The following is a 17462-nucleotide window of genomic DNA, read 5'->3' as shown; positions in this document are numbered from 1 at the left end:
TCCTTTTCTGTGCCCTGTTCTTTCTCAATGAAAGCTTGTACAATCCTCACCTTATCCCCACTCTTCTGAAATTTCACAGTGATGTGCCTCAGTTTAAGTCTCTTTTCACCCATTGTGCTGGATATTCAGTGGGCTTTTTCAAACTGGAAACTCACATCCTTCCATTCTGGGATTTTTCTTTAACTTCTTTTCTGATGCTCTCCTCTTCATTTTCTCTGTTTCTCTTATTGGAAATCTTGCTGTTTGGATGTTGATCCTTCTGGACCAATCCTTTTCTTTAATGTGTTTCTCCTTTTGCTCTGCTTTCAAAAGTTAACACAATAGTATAGTCCAGCTTCAGTAATTATCAATACATGGTTAATATCGTCTCATCTATACCCTTTTCCACAGTCCTACTTCTTATTTTGAGCAAATCCTAGACATTTATATCACTTCATCTATAAATATTTGAGTATATATTTTTAAACCAAAGGTCTTTTTCAAAACATAACAACAGTAACTGTTTTCACACCTTAAAAAATTAGCAAGAATTGCTTAACATCAAATATCTAGTCAGCATTCAAATTTCTAATTATGTCAGTATCTTAAGTTTTTTTGTTTTTTTATTACTATTTGTTTAAATTAGTAAAGTGCACATATTATGATGGGTTGATATTGCTTTTTTTTTTTTTTTTTTCAGCCAAGGACTTTAATGTTGTATTAACATGATGCCAAACATCTGGGTATTTGAAAATATCTAGATAATTGACTGACTTTTTAGTTTTCTTTTTCTTTTTTTTTTTTTCAAGTTCTTTACATCTTTTTTTTTTTTAATTTTATTTTGTCGATATACATTGTGGCTGATTATTGTTGCCCATCACCAAAACCTCCCTCCCCCTCCCTCCCCCCCCTCCCCCCCCACCAATGTCCCCTCTGTTTGCTTGTCGTATCAACTTCAAGTAATTGTGGTTGTTGTATCTTCTTCCCCCCCCCAGTTTTTTTTTTTTGTGTGTGTGTGTGTGAATTTATATATTAATTTTTAGCTCCCACCAATAAGTGAGAACACGTGGTATTTCTCTTTCTGTGCCTGAGTTGTTTCACAGGGTTGATATTGCTTAAGTGTCTTTAATTACACTGTTTGATAGCCACTAGCCACATGTAGATATAAATTGAAATTAACTAAAATTAAATAAAAAAGTTACTTCCTCCATTGCATTAGCCACATTTCAAATACACATGTGGCTAGTGGTTACCAGATTAGACAGTGCAGAAGTAGAACACTTGCATCATTGCAGAAGTTCTTTTGGACAGTGCTGATCTATCCATTTTCTTTTCTTTTTGGTTTTCAGCAATTTGACTATTTTGTACCTATATAATATTTTATATAGGCACATAATATATTTTGACTGTTATGTGGTGGGGTTTTTTTGGTATTTATCTGGCTTAGGGCTCACTGAGCTTCTTAAGTCTGTAAGTTGATAATTTTCCTCAAATTTGGGAAAGTTTTGTCATTAATTCTTCAAATTTTTTTCGGCCCCATTATCTCTGTCTTATCTCCTTCTGGAACTCTAGTTACACATATATTAGACCACTTAATATAGTCACTCAGATCACTGAGGGTTTTTTTATTTTGTTTTGTTTTGTTTTAATCTTTTTTCTCTCGTTCTTCAGATAGGTTAATTCCTGTTGATCTATCTTCAAGTACACTGACTCTTTCTTCTATAAGTGACAACCTTCTGTTAAACCCATCCAGTATATTTTTTATTTCAGATATTTTACTTTTCAGTTCTAGGATTTCCATTTGGTTCTTTGCTGAATTTCCCCATCTGTTCACTGAGGAGTATAACTGGAGAACCCTGTTTCACTTCCTGGTCTCCTCCTTTATCCCACCTTTACCCCTTGGCTATCCCTTGGGCCTAGGATGATATGCCTACTGTCCCTCAGGAAAAGTGACCAGCAGAAGTGTCTCAGATAGGGACCAGCCCGTGGCTCACTCAGGAGAGTGTGGTGCTGATAACACCAAGGCCACGGGTTTGGATCTTGTATGGGGATGGCCAGTTAGCTCACTGGGTGAGCATAGCACTGACAACACCAAGTCAAGGGTTAAGATCCCCTTACCGGTCATCTTTTTTTTTAAAAAAAAAAAAAGGTGTCTCAGATAGGCTCTGGAAGCAACATTGGAGTTGTCTGGCCAGGGAATTCCATGTGTTCTGGCTAGCATGTTTCTTTAGCCCTGTGGATTCCTCTATCCATGGTTTGGAGGGAGGCTAGAGGAGGATCAGAGTATGGCCCTCTAAACCATCAGGCCCAGGATAGGAGCTCCAGTTGCCCATCACTGAGGGCAGCTAGTGATACTTTCATGTCTTTCTCCTTTGGCTTGCTTGATTATTTTCCAGTCTCCTGTCTAGAATATAAAGGCTTTCTGGCAGCCTTCTGGGAGCTAAGTTAGGAAAGAAGGCTGAAGAGTCTAAGCATTCAGTATGTATAAATTCACTTAATCCACCACCCCTTGACAGTGTCTGGTATCTACTTCTAAGTGCAATCTATTTTATCTTCTCTAAAAAAATCAGTCTTTAGTTTTATGCAGGAGCGAGGAGCAGGTGGGGGCTAAGATAGCTCCCCAGCAGTATGGAAGGGGGCTGGGAATCTATGATTCTTAATGGCATTTTAATCCTCTCTCTCCTTTAACACCCTCACCCACCTCCCCTCCATACAGTTACCCAGGTGCTACTACTCCTGAGTCTTTGAGAATTCTGTGGTGTTATTGCTAATTCATCTGTTTTCCAGCTAGCAAGATTTTTTTGAGGTTGTATCTTTTTCCTTCCTGTCTTTATGAATTTATGCCATTTAAAATTTTTATTTTCCTTTAATGATGGCAAAATTTCTTCCAGGAGAAAGGAAACTTAAATGTGATTTTCAGTCTTCTGTCTTCACCTAGAGGTCTGATAGATAGAACCTTCTTAAAATTTTTTCTTCCCTTCCTTCTATACTACTTTATCATTAGGAAACTTAGTGGTGAGACTATGGATAAAGACCTGGCCCTTTGCTGTATATAGTTTTTATTATCTATCTTTCTGTTACCTTTAAAACTCACATAAATATTGTCGAATAAGAGGCTGAATATTAATTAGGGAAAAGAATAGAATGATGTCTCAATTTTTTTCTTTGAATGTCTCTTCTAAAACAAGATAGTATTAATCAGTTCTGTTCATTTAACTTTTGAATGCTTAGATCAGAAAGTGCTGAAAACTCTAGCTGCAAAGGACACAATTTTACAATCCTGTTTGTTCATGTCTTTAAGATCATTGTCAGCTAAAAGGGTTTTTTGGTTAGTATATGGCTCTGAGGAATTCTGTCCCTTGCTACTCCTACATTGCAATCCCAGCTTATGAGACAGACAGTTGCAGATGGTGCTTGTCCCTGATTTTTCATGTCTCACATATGTCCGTTCACCCTCAGAAAGCCCACAGCTGTAGCTATTGTACCAGAAAAATTGGTAAATGCTTTGAAACGGAAGACCTTTTCAGCAGCTTCCATCAAGTGAAGCAAACCAGCTTGGCATTTGCTGGCTTTTCTTGACTATTGTGCAAGGCAAAGAAGTTCAGTGTTAAAGCTTTCTTTGGTCTGCCAAGATCCACAGTTGAGGACTGCATACCTCTGATTGCTTTTATGGGACCACAATGCTGTTTGAATAGATGTTGAGTTCTTGAAGTGGTAGATTTTACAGGAACTATACAGATTCCCAGGTCAGACATATAGATCCAATGCTGCAAATAATCCCTATAGACCAAAAATATTCCACCTAAAATGTTCCATAAGTATTTTATAGGTAATGGAGTCTTAATTGTGAAAGATTAAAACATTTTGCTACCAAAGAAAATAAAATTACTTTCTGTGACTGCTACTTCAATTTTGATGTATTTTTCATGTCACATCAGGACTATAAACATGTCCTTTATCTCATCTGAGAAATTCAGTATCTTATGTACTGAATATTCCTTTTTTACTAGGTTGTTCTTATTGAGGACACTCTTTATACTTTTTGTCAAGATTATCAAGAATTCTACTGAGCAGTATCTTTTCCTTCTATAACCAACACTCAACTCCTGGTTTCTGAACTCTCTTGTAGGAATATATCTATTAACAGCAACTGCCCTGCTTGAATGGCCGCACATAACCAGGAAACAAGAATTCTGTATTTTGATAAGCAAAGGTGCTCTGATGGATCAAAAATCTGTCCTTACTGGCAGGAGGCAGTTCTTCCTGAAACCCAGAATTCAGTTCTTAAAACACCTATGCTTGTGTCAGATTACTACTCAAATAACAGAAGCCAATGCCGAGATTCTGAGCAAAGGATAATGAATTTCACAAAGTAGTTATAAAGTAGTTGGTAGAGTGCTGCGCTGGCAGCGCGGCGACGCTCCCGCCGCGGGTTCGGATCCTATATAGGACTGACCTGTGCACTCACTGGCTGAGTGCCGGTCACGAAAAAACGACAAAAAAAAAAAAAAAAAAAAAGTAATTTGTAAGCTTTTATTTATTAAATTCACAGCCATCTTTTTATCATGATTATAAGTTAAGAGTTGATGACGGAGAACGGAATGTTTTGTGTTTCTAGTTTGATAAATGATTAGAAATAGATTTAACCATGTGATCTTTATGCAGTAGAGGACTTTGAGTTCTGAGTACAAAGTAGGTACCACTTTCTAGTCCCCGTATTATCATTATGGCTGATAATCTTTACACAAAGCCTTAAAGTACATTGTAGGTTGGGTTTAAAAACAACTCATTGAGATTTTCCTGAGCTGGATTAAATTTGAGAGCCATATCCTGCCCTTATTTATATTTACTCTCTTATATTTTGCTATAGCATCATGTTTAATGAGATAGGAAAAGAATTTGCTTTATTCACTGTTTCTTATGTAGGGGTTATACACAGGCTTTATAATATTGAGGTCCATATATCTTGAAAATGTCTGTTTCAAACCCTATCTATTTCTGATGGAATTTACCCTATATCAGCAGTGACTGGAATCTACATGAATACTTCCCAATGATTTACTACCCTAAAATGGCCTATTCTGTCTTTGTAAAACTCTGTTAAGAAGTTATTTATTTGAGCTAAAATATGACTTCCTTTATATTCTATCTGTAGATCCTAATTCTACATTTTGGGATTTTATAGAACAAGTTTCTTTCCTGAGTCAAGGCACACACAGGGCCTGAAAATCAAGCAGGTGGGCTTAAAATGAAAACATACTCAATCTGAGTTCATTTTCCCTTTTATTCCACTTCAGGAAAGCCTAAGTTTATGGAAGAACATTTATACAGATGTCAGTTTTATTGCTCTAATTTTAAGAAGAAAAACGAGTTAGAAGTAGGGACACAGAAAGTGTAGTTAGAATCAGTTATAGTCTGGGCTGGCCCGTGGCTCACTCAGGAGAGTGTGGTGCTGATAACACCAAGTCAAGGGTTAAGATCCCCTTACTGGTCATCTTTAAAAAAAAAAAAAAAAGCAAAGAATCAGTTCTAGTCTGGAGATTAAGAAATATATTATTTAATCATTTTTGAAAAGTATATGAATGAGTCGTGGTCCTTGGTTTGGTAGCAGCCTTCCTTTCCAGGAACCATTGAAGGAGTTGGAGGTGAATGCTCAGAATATGAAAGCACACAGCTTCTCAATTCCATAGCTCACAATGTGCTCCAGACAATAATTTCTGTCCCATCTGTATGTGAACTGCTAGTGGAACTACCCAGAGGTAGCATCTGTGCTCAGTGGCCTGCCCATCTGTCCAGTCGTCTTGACAGCCACATGTCATCCTTTTATCCATGGATAATACGCCAGGCAGTACATAGGCAAAGCCGTGAACCCATTTAATTTCCAACTTGCAGCTAACTAATCTGAGACTGCATGCTTAATATCTAAAAGCTAGACTCGATTCTAGATCAGTTTTACTCCAGGATTTCAAAATGAGTAGTATTGATTCACTCTTATTACTGAGGTCTGTTCTTCTATTAAGTTTCCACTAAATCTTCTATCCTGTGACATACTAGACTGGAGTGTGGAATATCTAATCACTTTAATTGGTAGTTTACTAGTCCTGTTTTTACCATTTTGTGACTCAGTACAGTATTATTAAATGTATATTTAAAGTTTAACAGTAAGCCCTACATAGCAAACAATAGCTCGTGAAGCCCCCCCCCCCGCATCTATCCATCTGTTAACATAAATAATATTTAAGATGTGACAGCTATGACCAAAGGCACATCAGCTAGTCCTAACAAGGTACACATAGCTGTCATTAAAGGGGAAAATAGAGTTTGGTGCCTTTGGGTGTTTGTGGGGTTTTTTGGCCTCCTGCATCTCTATACCTTCCACCTTCCAGCCCCTACCCTTCTGCTTATATAGGTCTTGAAAAACCTGTTTAAGGTAAGATTTTAGGGTTTTGGGAATTTATCTGTCAGGCAAGCTGAAATGCCTGTGAAATTATTGCTGGCTATTCCTGGCAACTGAAACTATAGAATAATTTTGTTGTAGGCTACTAGAGGAAGAGAAAATTGGTGGCTTATATAATAAAGGTTTCTGAGTAGTAACCGAGTTGGTCAGTGTAGTATTACAGGTGGGTTACGTATTAGCAGAAACAGGTCACATTTACATTTGCTATAAGTTCCTGATTTATTTTGCCTAACATAAAACTTTTTAAAAATGAGAAAGCTACCTGGAGCAGGAACAGATGCAGTGTATATGTAGCATTATTTCCCTTGACCTTGGTTCTTTGTGAGGAGCACAGCTGCCAGTGACATAATCATGGTCCTATCAGAGTTGTAAAAGTTGCTTAATTCTTGCTATACCACTGACCTGTTATACTCAGGCTTCAATCACCTATCTGGAAGAACTTGCACTAATAGTTTTCTAATCAGAAAAGCCAAACTGCTAATAATGGGCCACAAGACCTTAAGCGGTCTAGTCATGCCTTCCCCCTCTCCCCTTATCTCATTAACTTCATCTGTTTCCCCATCTCCATGTCGGCACGGCTTACTTACTCACTTCCTTCAGATCTTTGCTAAAATAGTACCTTTTTAATAGGGCCCCATCACTCCACTCCCAATACGCCCAAATCCCCATTACCCTTATTTTTTCCCCACAGCACTTATCACATTTTAAATATTTAATTTACTTACTCATTTTCACCTCCTGCCCCCTTTCCACTAAAATGCAGACTCCAAAAGGGCAGCAGTTTTTGTCTGTTTGTTCCCCACAAGTACTAGGGTACTTCAAAACAATCATGGAGAAACGGAATTAGAAAATAATATAAATCTTTCCACAAACATTTTGAAGACCCCTCATATATCTTCCAGTGCGTAGAACAATGCCTGACACACAATAGGTGCTTAATAGATATTTGTAGTTAAATGAATCGTTTTGCTTTCATTTAAGGGAGTGTTTACCAACATCAGATTCATCTAGTTCTTGAATCAAACTCAGCAAGGCCATCTCTTCATCTTAGCAAACAGTATCCCTAAATGCAACCTCTGCTTGTTGTTTCTCTGTGGCCTTGCAGTCTGTCTCCTCCCTGGGACTTAATACCCTTTTACCTGGGTGGTCTGGTCCCAGTCCCAAGTTTAATCTGAGGACCACAATCACAAATTCATTTTCTCTCAAGTGTGCCGAGCAAACATTAGAAGCTGGTGCTTTTTTTACTCTGTTCGTCAATGTTAAAAAAGACAAGATTACAGCACATTAGTGGAGCCTATTTCCAAGGTTGGAGATGACTAGGAAAATAGAACATGCTACTGTTGTAACATTTTGAGAACTTGATGCTAACCTATGTCTGTGTGCTTCTTTAAAATAAAACAAATAGCCATCATGAAACTATTTATTAAACTGTTTTCCTAAGAGCCTAAGACTATTTTGATAGTTAATATTCCTCAAGTAAATTTGGAAGCTCAAGCTCAGAGTAAATGAGGAAGTTCAAGGATACTCTTTAAGTGGCTTGGAGCCTCAGGAAGAACCAAAATCATTTGAGTGCCTGACAGGAAATGGAATTGAGCAAGCCCCTTTTACTGTGAGACCAGAAAGAAGCTGTCTTTTTTCATACTCCTGATAGACACAAAGCTATAAGGAGGCAGACTTTAAAAGGAAAGGCAAAAAAAGTTGTCTTTTGCCAATTGATATTCATTATGTCTTATTGCTCAATTCTTTGCTTTAAAAAGGCAATTTTTTCAAATACTAAAGCAGTCTAACTTTTGCCTTTAAAATGAAAAAGAATTTTTTTTAGAAAAGTAATGGTCTAGCACTTCCCAGTTCCAGATTTTTCTTACCTCGCTTTCAGAAAGCTTACTTTGGTGGGAATGGGTGTGATTATAAATTCAGAGATAATGACTAAAAAGATTGAGACCCCTTAAGTCAAAATTAACTTTGGGAATGAGTTGTCACGAAGCTGTCTATCCATGGCACTGGAGATTGTGTTGGGACTTTGAGGGTGTAAACTTAACCTGACTCTCAGATGGCTTCAATGATGACTATGGGTAGGCTGCTTTTTCTGCCCTCCACAGAGGCAGTCTTTCATGAAAGTTGTGACCTAGTCATTCTTTTTCCAAAAGGCTTTGAAGGAGAGGAGAATTCTCTTTTAAAGCAGTACTTGAGAATCTAATTTAAGTTGCAAAATAGTTACAGAATTGGATTCTAGTAGTTCTAACCCTGCTGTGCTTTGGACTTCTCCCAGTGGACTGCCCTGCAGTTCATTATTCTAATTTACTCCTGCCCAAATCAGGATTTTAACAGTTCAATCCAAGCGTCTTTTAAACTGACATCTATTCATACCACTTTACGCTTTTTTAAAAATCTTCTCTTTAGAGATTTAATCTGCCTGCATTCTAATTTATGGTCTAACTTCTTTAAGAGTTTTTTGAGATTGAGATTATACATATCTGATGGCAGAATGGGGACTATAGGAGGAGTCATAGTATTTCAGTTTCATTATCTTTTGGTTTCTGTTCACTTCCTTTCAAAACAAAGTCTACTAAGAGAGATTGGCCATCAGGATCTCATTGCCTTTTTAAAGCCGAGTAATTATGTGTGCTACTAGAGAATTTACAGTTTAAGGGATCATCTGGGGGTCTGTTCAAAGCTTTCCTTTTTGGTTCTGAGAACTATTTAAATATGGAGATTTCAAATGCTGAAGTGCATCTTGTTCCCCAAAGGGACATTAGCTTAGGGACATGGAACCATTGCTTTTATCAGGAAGAGATCCTGTCAGATTTTCCCTATAAAGGGTTCCACTGTCCATCTAACTCTTAATAGTGAAAAAATTGTCCTGATGTCTCCTGAGAATAAACAAGAAGGGCTTTTATTTAGGATGAACAACAGATTGGTACTGTTTGAGGATTCAGCTATCATGTAATCCACCTGATCTGTTGGGTCTACTAAGAAAAAAATATAAATATAGGAAGAGAGTTCTTGTTTGAATCTTAGCTTTGGAAGTGAACTAAAGAGGCTATTCAGGTTAAAAGTTAGCATCAGAAGGAAAGTACATTAACGTTTTCTATGGTGGGTTTCATGATTACTTCTGCTGTATCTTCAGGTGTACTCAGATATTGTCAAATATTGTAAATAGACCTTTCTGTTTTGTCAGAGTCTCTGTGAGAATTTCCAGATAATCTATTGGTCAATAGGGTTTGAAATGGAAGATGATATTTAAAATTAGGATGGTAAATATTTTTGGCACTAAGAATGCAGAACTACAGGTCAATTTAACTCCAGCAGCTCGCAGAAAGGGATGCTTCTGCTTGAGTCTCAGATGACATATATCACACAATTGGAGTCAGTGCCATTAAAAAACCTGTCACTCAGAGCCATTCCTTTAGGATCTGTTGACTAGGTGTGTGGCGCTTATAACACATCTGAATCATCATTCCTCAGAGAACTGGAGATGGTTGGCATCAATGCCTGGTCCTAGTCTGGACCAGCCTGCAAATAATCTTTCCAAAAGCTAAATGGAGAGGAGGAATAAAAGAAAAAAATATTCTTCAGAGACTTGGAAAGGTCACAAGTGACGTCATGGAAGAGTAGATGGATGTAATCTCAAAAGTGAGTCCTGTGCTACTTGCCTTGGTTTTTCTTGTGGCATTGCCTTCTTTGGTTACCTGCGGTGAGAGGTGTGGTAAGAGGCCTCATTTGCCAGAGTTCAGACTGAGTTCATCTTGCACCCTTTTTTTTTAGTACTTTTGAGTACACTAGAACAACGTTAGAATATTAATTTAGCCTGTTCATCTCCAGCTGTTCCACCGTAAGAGGCTGCAGCTACTGCAGCAGGCTTCCTATACTATGGAAAGAAACTAATTGCTGGTTATGGGCTGAAGCTGACAGGCTGCTCTTTCCCCAGCAGCCACTGAAAGTAACTTTTAGAAATCATTATTATTATTAAGCATTTATAGCCTATTTTTTTGTGTTTTCAAAGTGCCTTATAATCATTTCTGTTTGCTCTTCCTATTGAGAGGCAAGTTAATATTGTTATCCCACATGTTGCACGTGACATACCAGAGGAACAGAAAATTAGGTAATCTGCTTTTTGGTACCATCTGTGATCTGCTTTGGGCATCCTCAAAGCAGAAGATGGAGTGTGTATTCTGTTCCTTAATTCATTGAACCCATTTCCTCATTGCTTGGTTTTAATTTGGTGTGTGAGTATTGTGGCTTTTATATTTTTTTGACTGCAACTTGCAGTAAGAAATGTATTTTACATAGTGTGTACACACATACAATACATACATGAAACTGAAGCAGTTTCAGGAAACATTACTTAACTCTTCATGAAATGCGCTATGATATTTTCTATTCTATTTTATTTTTTATGCCAGCTTCAACCCACTCAGTTAATTTTAAGAACCAACAGTTGGTCATGACCCAGCATGCTGGGTATACTTGAAACCAAAAAACACATAATGGCACATTTTCCTGGAGCATCGGTTTTACCCAAAGGTAAAGGGAGAAATACATTTTCATATTAAAACATACGTGTATGCATTATGGAATTTAACATGGAACTTCAAAGAAATTTTGTTCTTATGATAGACTGCTTCATATTACATCCCTAATCCTGACCATTCCCCCTACCTCATATACTTTTCTATTCTGTTAAGGGAAGTGTACCTGAAAAACTTGAGAAGTACTGTCCATTTGGAGCCTTTAAACTAACTTCATATCTTTTCTAGACCTAATTGGAGTGAGAAACTTTCAGTAGTATATTTTACAGTCATTATTCTTAGTGAACACTAATCTATGCCAGGTCACTGTTCTAGAAACTGAGAATACTGTGGTGAACAAAAGACAAACATTCATTTCTCCTGTGGAACTTACGTTCTACTGGAGGTGGGGTATGTGGCCTGGGGACAGACAAAAACCAATAAATAAGTAAAATAAATGGTGTGTCAGATAGTAGAGAAAGCAATAGAAAAAAATAAAACAAGGATTGGGATATAGAGTTCTGGGGTTGGAGTTGGGTAGTGCAATTTTATAAATACATCTGTCGTGGGAGACCTACCTGAGAAGATACTATTTGATTAAAGCAAAGAACTAAAGGAGGCAAGAAGTGAGCCATATGGATTTCTGCATTTCAGACAGAAGAAACAGTAAATACAAAAAGCCATGAAGTAGGAGCATGCCTGGTATGTGCAAGGAACAACAGCAGGCTCCTGTGGCTGGAGTAGAGCCAGTAAGAGGGAGGGTAGTAGCCCCTGACATCAAAGAGGTAGGTAATAGGGGTCAGATTATAGGCAATTGTAGCTTTAGTTTTTATTCCGAGTGAGATGGGAAGTCTTTGTAGCTTTGAGCAGAGAGGTATTCATGAGTTGACCTACATTCTAAGATCACTCTGGCTGCTGTGTTGAGAATAGACTGGGAAAGCTAGCTATTGTGGAGGGGGAGGCTAGGGAGGATGGGTGGGAGCCAAGTGCAGAAGCGGAGAGACCGTTAAAAGGCTTTGCAGTATTCCATTTACTGAGTCCGGAAAGACAGTAGGAGGTTCTATTTGGGGATGGGGAGGGGAGATCAAGAGTTTGGTTTTGGACATGTCCCTTTTGGGATATTTGTTAGTTATTCAGATGAAGATATAGGCAAATTAGGCATGTGTTAAAGCCCTTGGACAATACTTCTCCAGCTTGCCTGGATAATATCTTCCTATTCTATACCTGTTGGGATGGTGAATTTTAAAATAAGAAAGCAAGGATCTCCCTTTCCTTCTTTCCTCTCTCTTCCTCTCTCCCTCCCCTCAAGAGCAAGCAATATCATGCTCTTTAAGGATGATTCAGTTCTGTTTATTTATAATCTATTCAGGATTGGAATTGAAGTGGCTTATACTGTGTATTTCGCTTGGTTGTTTTTTGCCTAAACACACAAAGAATGATTGGCTTATCCTTGGAAAATCTAGCATTCTTTGGGTTATGACCCACTACCTGTGTTATTCTTCCTTAGCATGTAGATATTATTTTTGCTCAGGAATGTGAAAGCAAAAGAACCCATATATATCATCCCCCCATCCCTGCCTCATTAAGAATCAGTGTGCCTAATAAGAAGTGTTACTGATGGACTTATGATGTAGACATAGAAAAAAGGTCGAGAAACCATTTCATTCCATTTGCTCAACATCTTCTCTTTAATTTCGTGCAATAAATATTTATTGAGCCAGGCAGTATGATAATGAAGATCAGAGACAGCCCCTGCACTCAAGAAGTTGATTGTATTGTAGGTGAGCCAGATGTAAACAAACAATTATTTTATGCTATAATGCAAATGTATGCACTGGGTGCTCTGGAGAGGGGTTAGAGCTTTCTGAGAAATTTCAAACTTGAACTGAATCTTAGGTTAAATAGGTATTTTCTAGGCAGTCAAAACTTAAGGAGAAGAATGTATTAATCAGAAAGTCACAGAGCTGTGAGTTTCAGTGTTGGAGATTAACAAGTAATTTTGATGTGGTTGAAATCAAGGAAATAAGCCGCAGAGGTAGGCAGAGTCAGATCCAAGAAGGCCATATATTCTTGAAATGAACGCCGTTCTAGCCAAGAGTAAAAGTTTGACAGCTGCAAAACACAGATTTTTTTTTCTTTAAAGATGGCCGGTAAGGGGATCTTAACCCTTGACTTGGTGTTGTCAGTACCACGCTCACCCAGTGAGTTAACCGGCCATCCCTATATGGGGTCTGAACCCGGGGCCTTGGTGTTATCAGCACCACACTCTCCCGAGTGAGCCATGGGCCGGCCCAAAATACAGATTTTGAAAAGCTAACATAAAAGAGATGAAATGCTTCCCCAGTGGTGACCTGTGCAGTTGATCCTGTAAAGAGATTATATTTTACTGAGACACAGGAGCAGGAAGATTCATTAAGCTAACAATTTGCCAAAAAGCTTTTTAAAAAATCCAGTCTGATCTCTTTTTAGCCTAATAGTAGTACTACATTTGAACATGTGTAAGATTTCAGGGAAGTCTAATGTGGTTATCCTTAATTATGAAAAATTCTGAGTAAAAAGGTAAAACAGGAGATGGCAAAAGAAGGAATTTTTCTTTGAACAACAACAGCAACAACAACAATAACAAAAAAACCCTTGTTACAGTACTTATTGTGAGTTCAGGCATTGTTCTGTGTGCTTTATAAATATGAATTCACTATAATCATATCAACCCCATGAATTCAGTTCTGTTGTGATCTCCATTTTACAGACAGGAAACCAACCTGAGTATTAGTTGTCCAAAATCACACAACTAGTGAGTATTGTTCTGGCTCCCAGGTCCATCCTCTGAACCAGTGTCTGCTGTTTCTGATTTGGTTGTCCCAGCTTCTCAGAGAATTATTCTAGAGTGGAAGTCCTGTGTCAGTCTTCAGGGTACCCTGAAACCCCTGAAATTGTATGTCAGATTGTTGAGTGTACATTTTTTCAGCAAGAGGGTCCTTTCGTCCATTTGTTAAAGGATCTGTAATGCAGAATGGTTTAGTACCATTGACCTAGAGGAGCCTTTTCATGTCCTTTCTCCATTATTGAAAGAAGGACTCCTATTGGAATAGTGATTCCCTCAGAAGAACAAGATGTTTACAAGCCCATTCAGACTTCTTAGATAACATTGTTCTAAATTAGTTACTTATCTGGTTAATCTTCCTAGGAACTTTTTTCAAAATACTCGTCCCAGCCCCAGATTTAGAGATTGTAATTATTTTATATAGGGAGAGGTCTTGGAGTCTGTTTTGAAAAACCTCTCCAGATGATTCTGATGTAAATATTGGGTTAGGAATCATTAATATTATCCCCTGGAAAACAAGGATTATGTTTTCTGTATGTTTCCTTGTGTCTCAAATGCTTGGGACACAGTAAACACTAATAAATGTTGAAATGAATTGCACATTGCGAGGTATGACTGCTTTATATTCAAAGATGATAGTAATGATAATCACTTGCATTTCACATGAGAGCTTTATATGACTCACCACTAGCCCACCCCCATCACTCCAGTTTTCACTTCTAAATGTTTACAGGGCCTGGCACTGTCTCAAGATCTTCTTGGTGCCCTTATTTGAAATAAGAGTTCTCCTTCTAATTCATCTGCCTGAGTACCGGATGAATTAGAAAGTTCCTCTTTCCCAGAAGCCCACAGTTGGTATAAATCTTTGAAAGTGGTGCTCTAGTAAATCTTAAAGAATGTCTTAAGTCCTCTTTCCTGATATTAGTTACTCTGCTTAAATTCACCAGACTCAGCTTTTTTGAGAGTCCTGCTATCCCAGCATTTCGATCATCAGGCTATGTTATCTAGGTCAGGAACTGCTAGGCTTGGTAATTGGAAGGTTAAAAGCACAAGTTGCAAGGAAAGAAATTGGATGGATCCTTCTGGGAGAGAGAACAGAAAGATTGTGTCAGGTAGACATAACCAAATAATTATGGAGGAGGAAATAAAGGTCTATTTAAAAGTCAAGAAGATGAGTTGATAATAGATGTGAAAGGACTAGAAGCACATCACAAAGAGGATATTTGGATCTTATAGCCAAAGTTTTGATGAAGAGGTAAATACGCTCTTGAAGTCTATTCATTTGTCATTAAAGAGGTCAGGGAGAATAGTGGTACTAGACAAGCACTTTTCTCTTATCTTTTTAGAGCAGTATGAGAGAGAAATAGGTATGAATCCTGATCATACAACTTGCCCAGAGAAATGTTTTCCTGCAATGCCAAGAGCACAGATAGGAAAGTCACTAGTGATGGAAACCAGCAGGAGGTGGTTAGAACAATTCTCCTCCTACTCTCTCTTCTTACAATGTATGGGTCTTATAATCTGCTGCAGTGGAGTCTGCCTGTTCCTGAAATTATTCATCAATCATTGTTGCTCTGAATAAAAGTACTTACTGTAGCTTTTTAAAAAATCAGCGTGCTCTGAATTGAGCAGACCATGGTGGAATCACAGCTTAGAAGTTTGTATTGTGAGAAGAAAACTTGTTTCGTTGCTTGTAATGGCTTTTCCTTCTTATAGTCATCAGGTTTACCGGTGTTTGACCCAACAAGCTTTTTCCAACCATAGGACCTAGAAATAAGGTTTTATAAAAGAAGCAACTTTAAAACTGATACCTAAAAAAAAAGATAAGAGGCAGTAAGGCACTAGTTATTGTGGAGAGAAGAAAAAACCAAGGTTTAGGGTCAGGCAAATTTGGGTTTTAATCCTGATTCTTCTGTGTACTAGCTGTGTGACCCTGGATGTTACTTAGTCTTTCTGAACCTCCGTTTTCTCATCTGTATAATGAAAGGGAAGTGATACCTACTTTGTTTGGGATAGCTATAATGAAGATTAGAAATAATATCATTAGTAGGTATTTAGTAATTGTTAGCAGCTACTATTAGTAATCAGAGAAATGAAAAATAAATAAATAGATTATTTTGGGCATAGACGTTGTGCCTTCAAGACAGCTCTCCTGGAGAGAAGTAGAGTTGCAGGTCGTCACAGTTCTATGACAGTGAAATAAGTAGGGATGTGCTTTGCAGTGTAGGGGCTGGTGTGTCTCGATTTGTGGGAGGACTGACAGAGGAAGGAAATAGGAAAGTATCTTTCTAGACACATAACTGTTCTTTCCCTCCTACTTGGCTTCCTATGATGTCCTCATTTTCCCTTGTTGCTGTCCTGGCAGGTGGCTGTGAAAAACAATATTGATGTCTTCTACTTCAGCTGCCTCATCCCCCTCAATGTGCTTTTTGTAGAAGATGGCAAAATGGGTAAGTATGTTCTCCTGTCCTTCTGCCAAATATACCTTTGCCCTTCCTCTGAATGTCAGGCAGAGCATTGCCCCAGAAGTACAAGTTATTTTGAGATTTTAAAATGGGGTAAGGCTATTCTAAACCTCTATTGCTCGTTATTTATTCATCTGAGTCACAGTTGTTCTTGCTCTGCTGTTGGTCTCTAAATCATAATGCCCATTATTTGAATAATCCAGCCACCCCAGGATACAGAGTAAGAGGTTTGGGGACAAGTAGATGAGGATTTGAATTTCAACTTTGCCATTTATTAGCTGTGTGACCATAACAAGGTGCTTAACTTTTCTGAGTTTTCATTTCCATGTTTTCAAGGCGCAAATGGTTTTTATAATGATTTAATGATAATAAATGTAAATTTAACACTTAGCCCTGTGCTAAGTTCATACTGTCTCAAGATATGAATTCAATAATTTGTAGTAAACCATTGGTACTCCCCATGTGGCTACTGACGTTCCTCTCTTCCCTTACTTATGAAACCACTGTCTAATAAAACTGTCTTATATTGGTACATGTTAAGTTTGGCACTTAATTGATTTGATTCTCACAGTGGCTCTTTGGGTAAGCAGGACATATAATTTATATATGGAGAAATTAAGGCTCAGAAAGGTTACAAGACTTACTCAAATAGGAAAACAGAAAAGCCAAAACTAAACCTTAGGTATAAACTCATTCCCAATGTATCTTAATACTGTTGACGAGGGATTAATTGGCCTGGAGTATAGCACTTCTGCATAACTAAGAATTGGCTCCAGTTCCAGCCTGCTGCTACCTGTATTGCAAGAGCCAGCACACCAAAGGAGAAATGTTGCAAGGTGTCCAAAATCAGAACACTGACAGATTGTGCATGTCCTTTCTTCCCCTCTGCTTCTTCATACAGAGCGCCAGGTCTTTCTTGCAACCTGGAAGGATATTCCCAATGAAAATGAACTTCAATTTCAGATTAAGGAATGTCATTTAAATGCTGGTGAGTAATAACTCCAAATTTCATTTTCATCTTAGTAAATCAAATTAGATATTTGAAATTTTTATCTTTCTTTTATCTATCTCTTATTTCCAAATCTGCCATGTTTCTAGTGGGTATATGGTAGATACATTACTTTACAAACCTCTGTTTAGAAACTTGGGATTTTTTGTGTGTGTGGTAAAAATATATAATGTAAAGTTTTCTATTTTAACTATTTTTAAACATACAATTCCATGGAATT

General features: G+C 37.8%; 1 protein-coding gene across 2 annotated transcripts in view; it reads left to right on the top strand.

The window, feature by feature from the left end:
* The window catches only part of AP2B1 (adaptor related protein complex 2 subunit beta 1), a 114766-nt gene that overhangs the window by 85419 nt on the left and 11885 nt on the right, over positions 1-17462 (top strand). For both annotated transcript variants that reach the window (XM_063109357.1, XM_063109356.1), the window contains 2 exons: positions 16134-16218; positions 17135-17221. In XM_063109357.1, the coding sequence (XP_062965427.1) occupies positions 16134-16218; positions 17135-17221 (172 nt within the window). The remainder of the gene's footprint in view (positions 1-16133; positions 16219-17134; positions 17222-17462) is intronic.

The sequence above is a fragment of the Cynocephalus volans genome, chromosome 10 (genome assembly GCF_027409185.1).
Source record: "Cynocephalus volans isolate mCynVol1 chromosome 10, mCynVol1.pri, whole genome shotgun sequence".
In the NCBI taxonomy this organism is placed as follows: Eukaryota; Metazoa; Chordata; class Mammalia; order Dermoptera; family Cynocephalidae; genus Cynocephalus; species Cynocephalus volans.
Note: the sequence above shows the minus strand (reverse complement) of the source record. Positions and strands in the feature narration are given on the sequence as shown.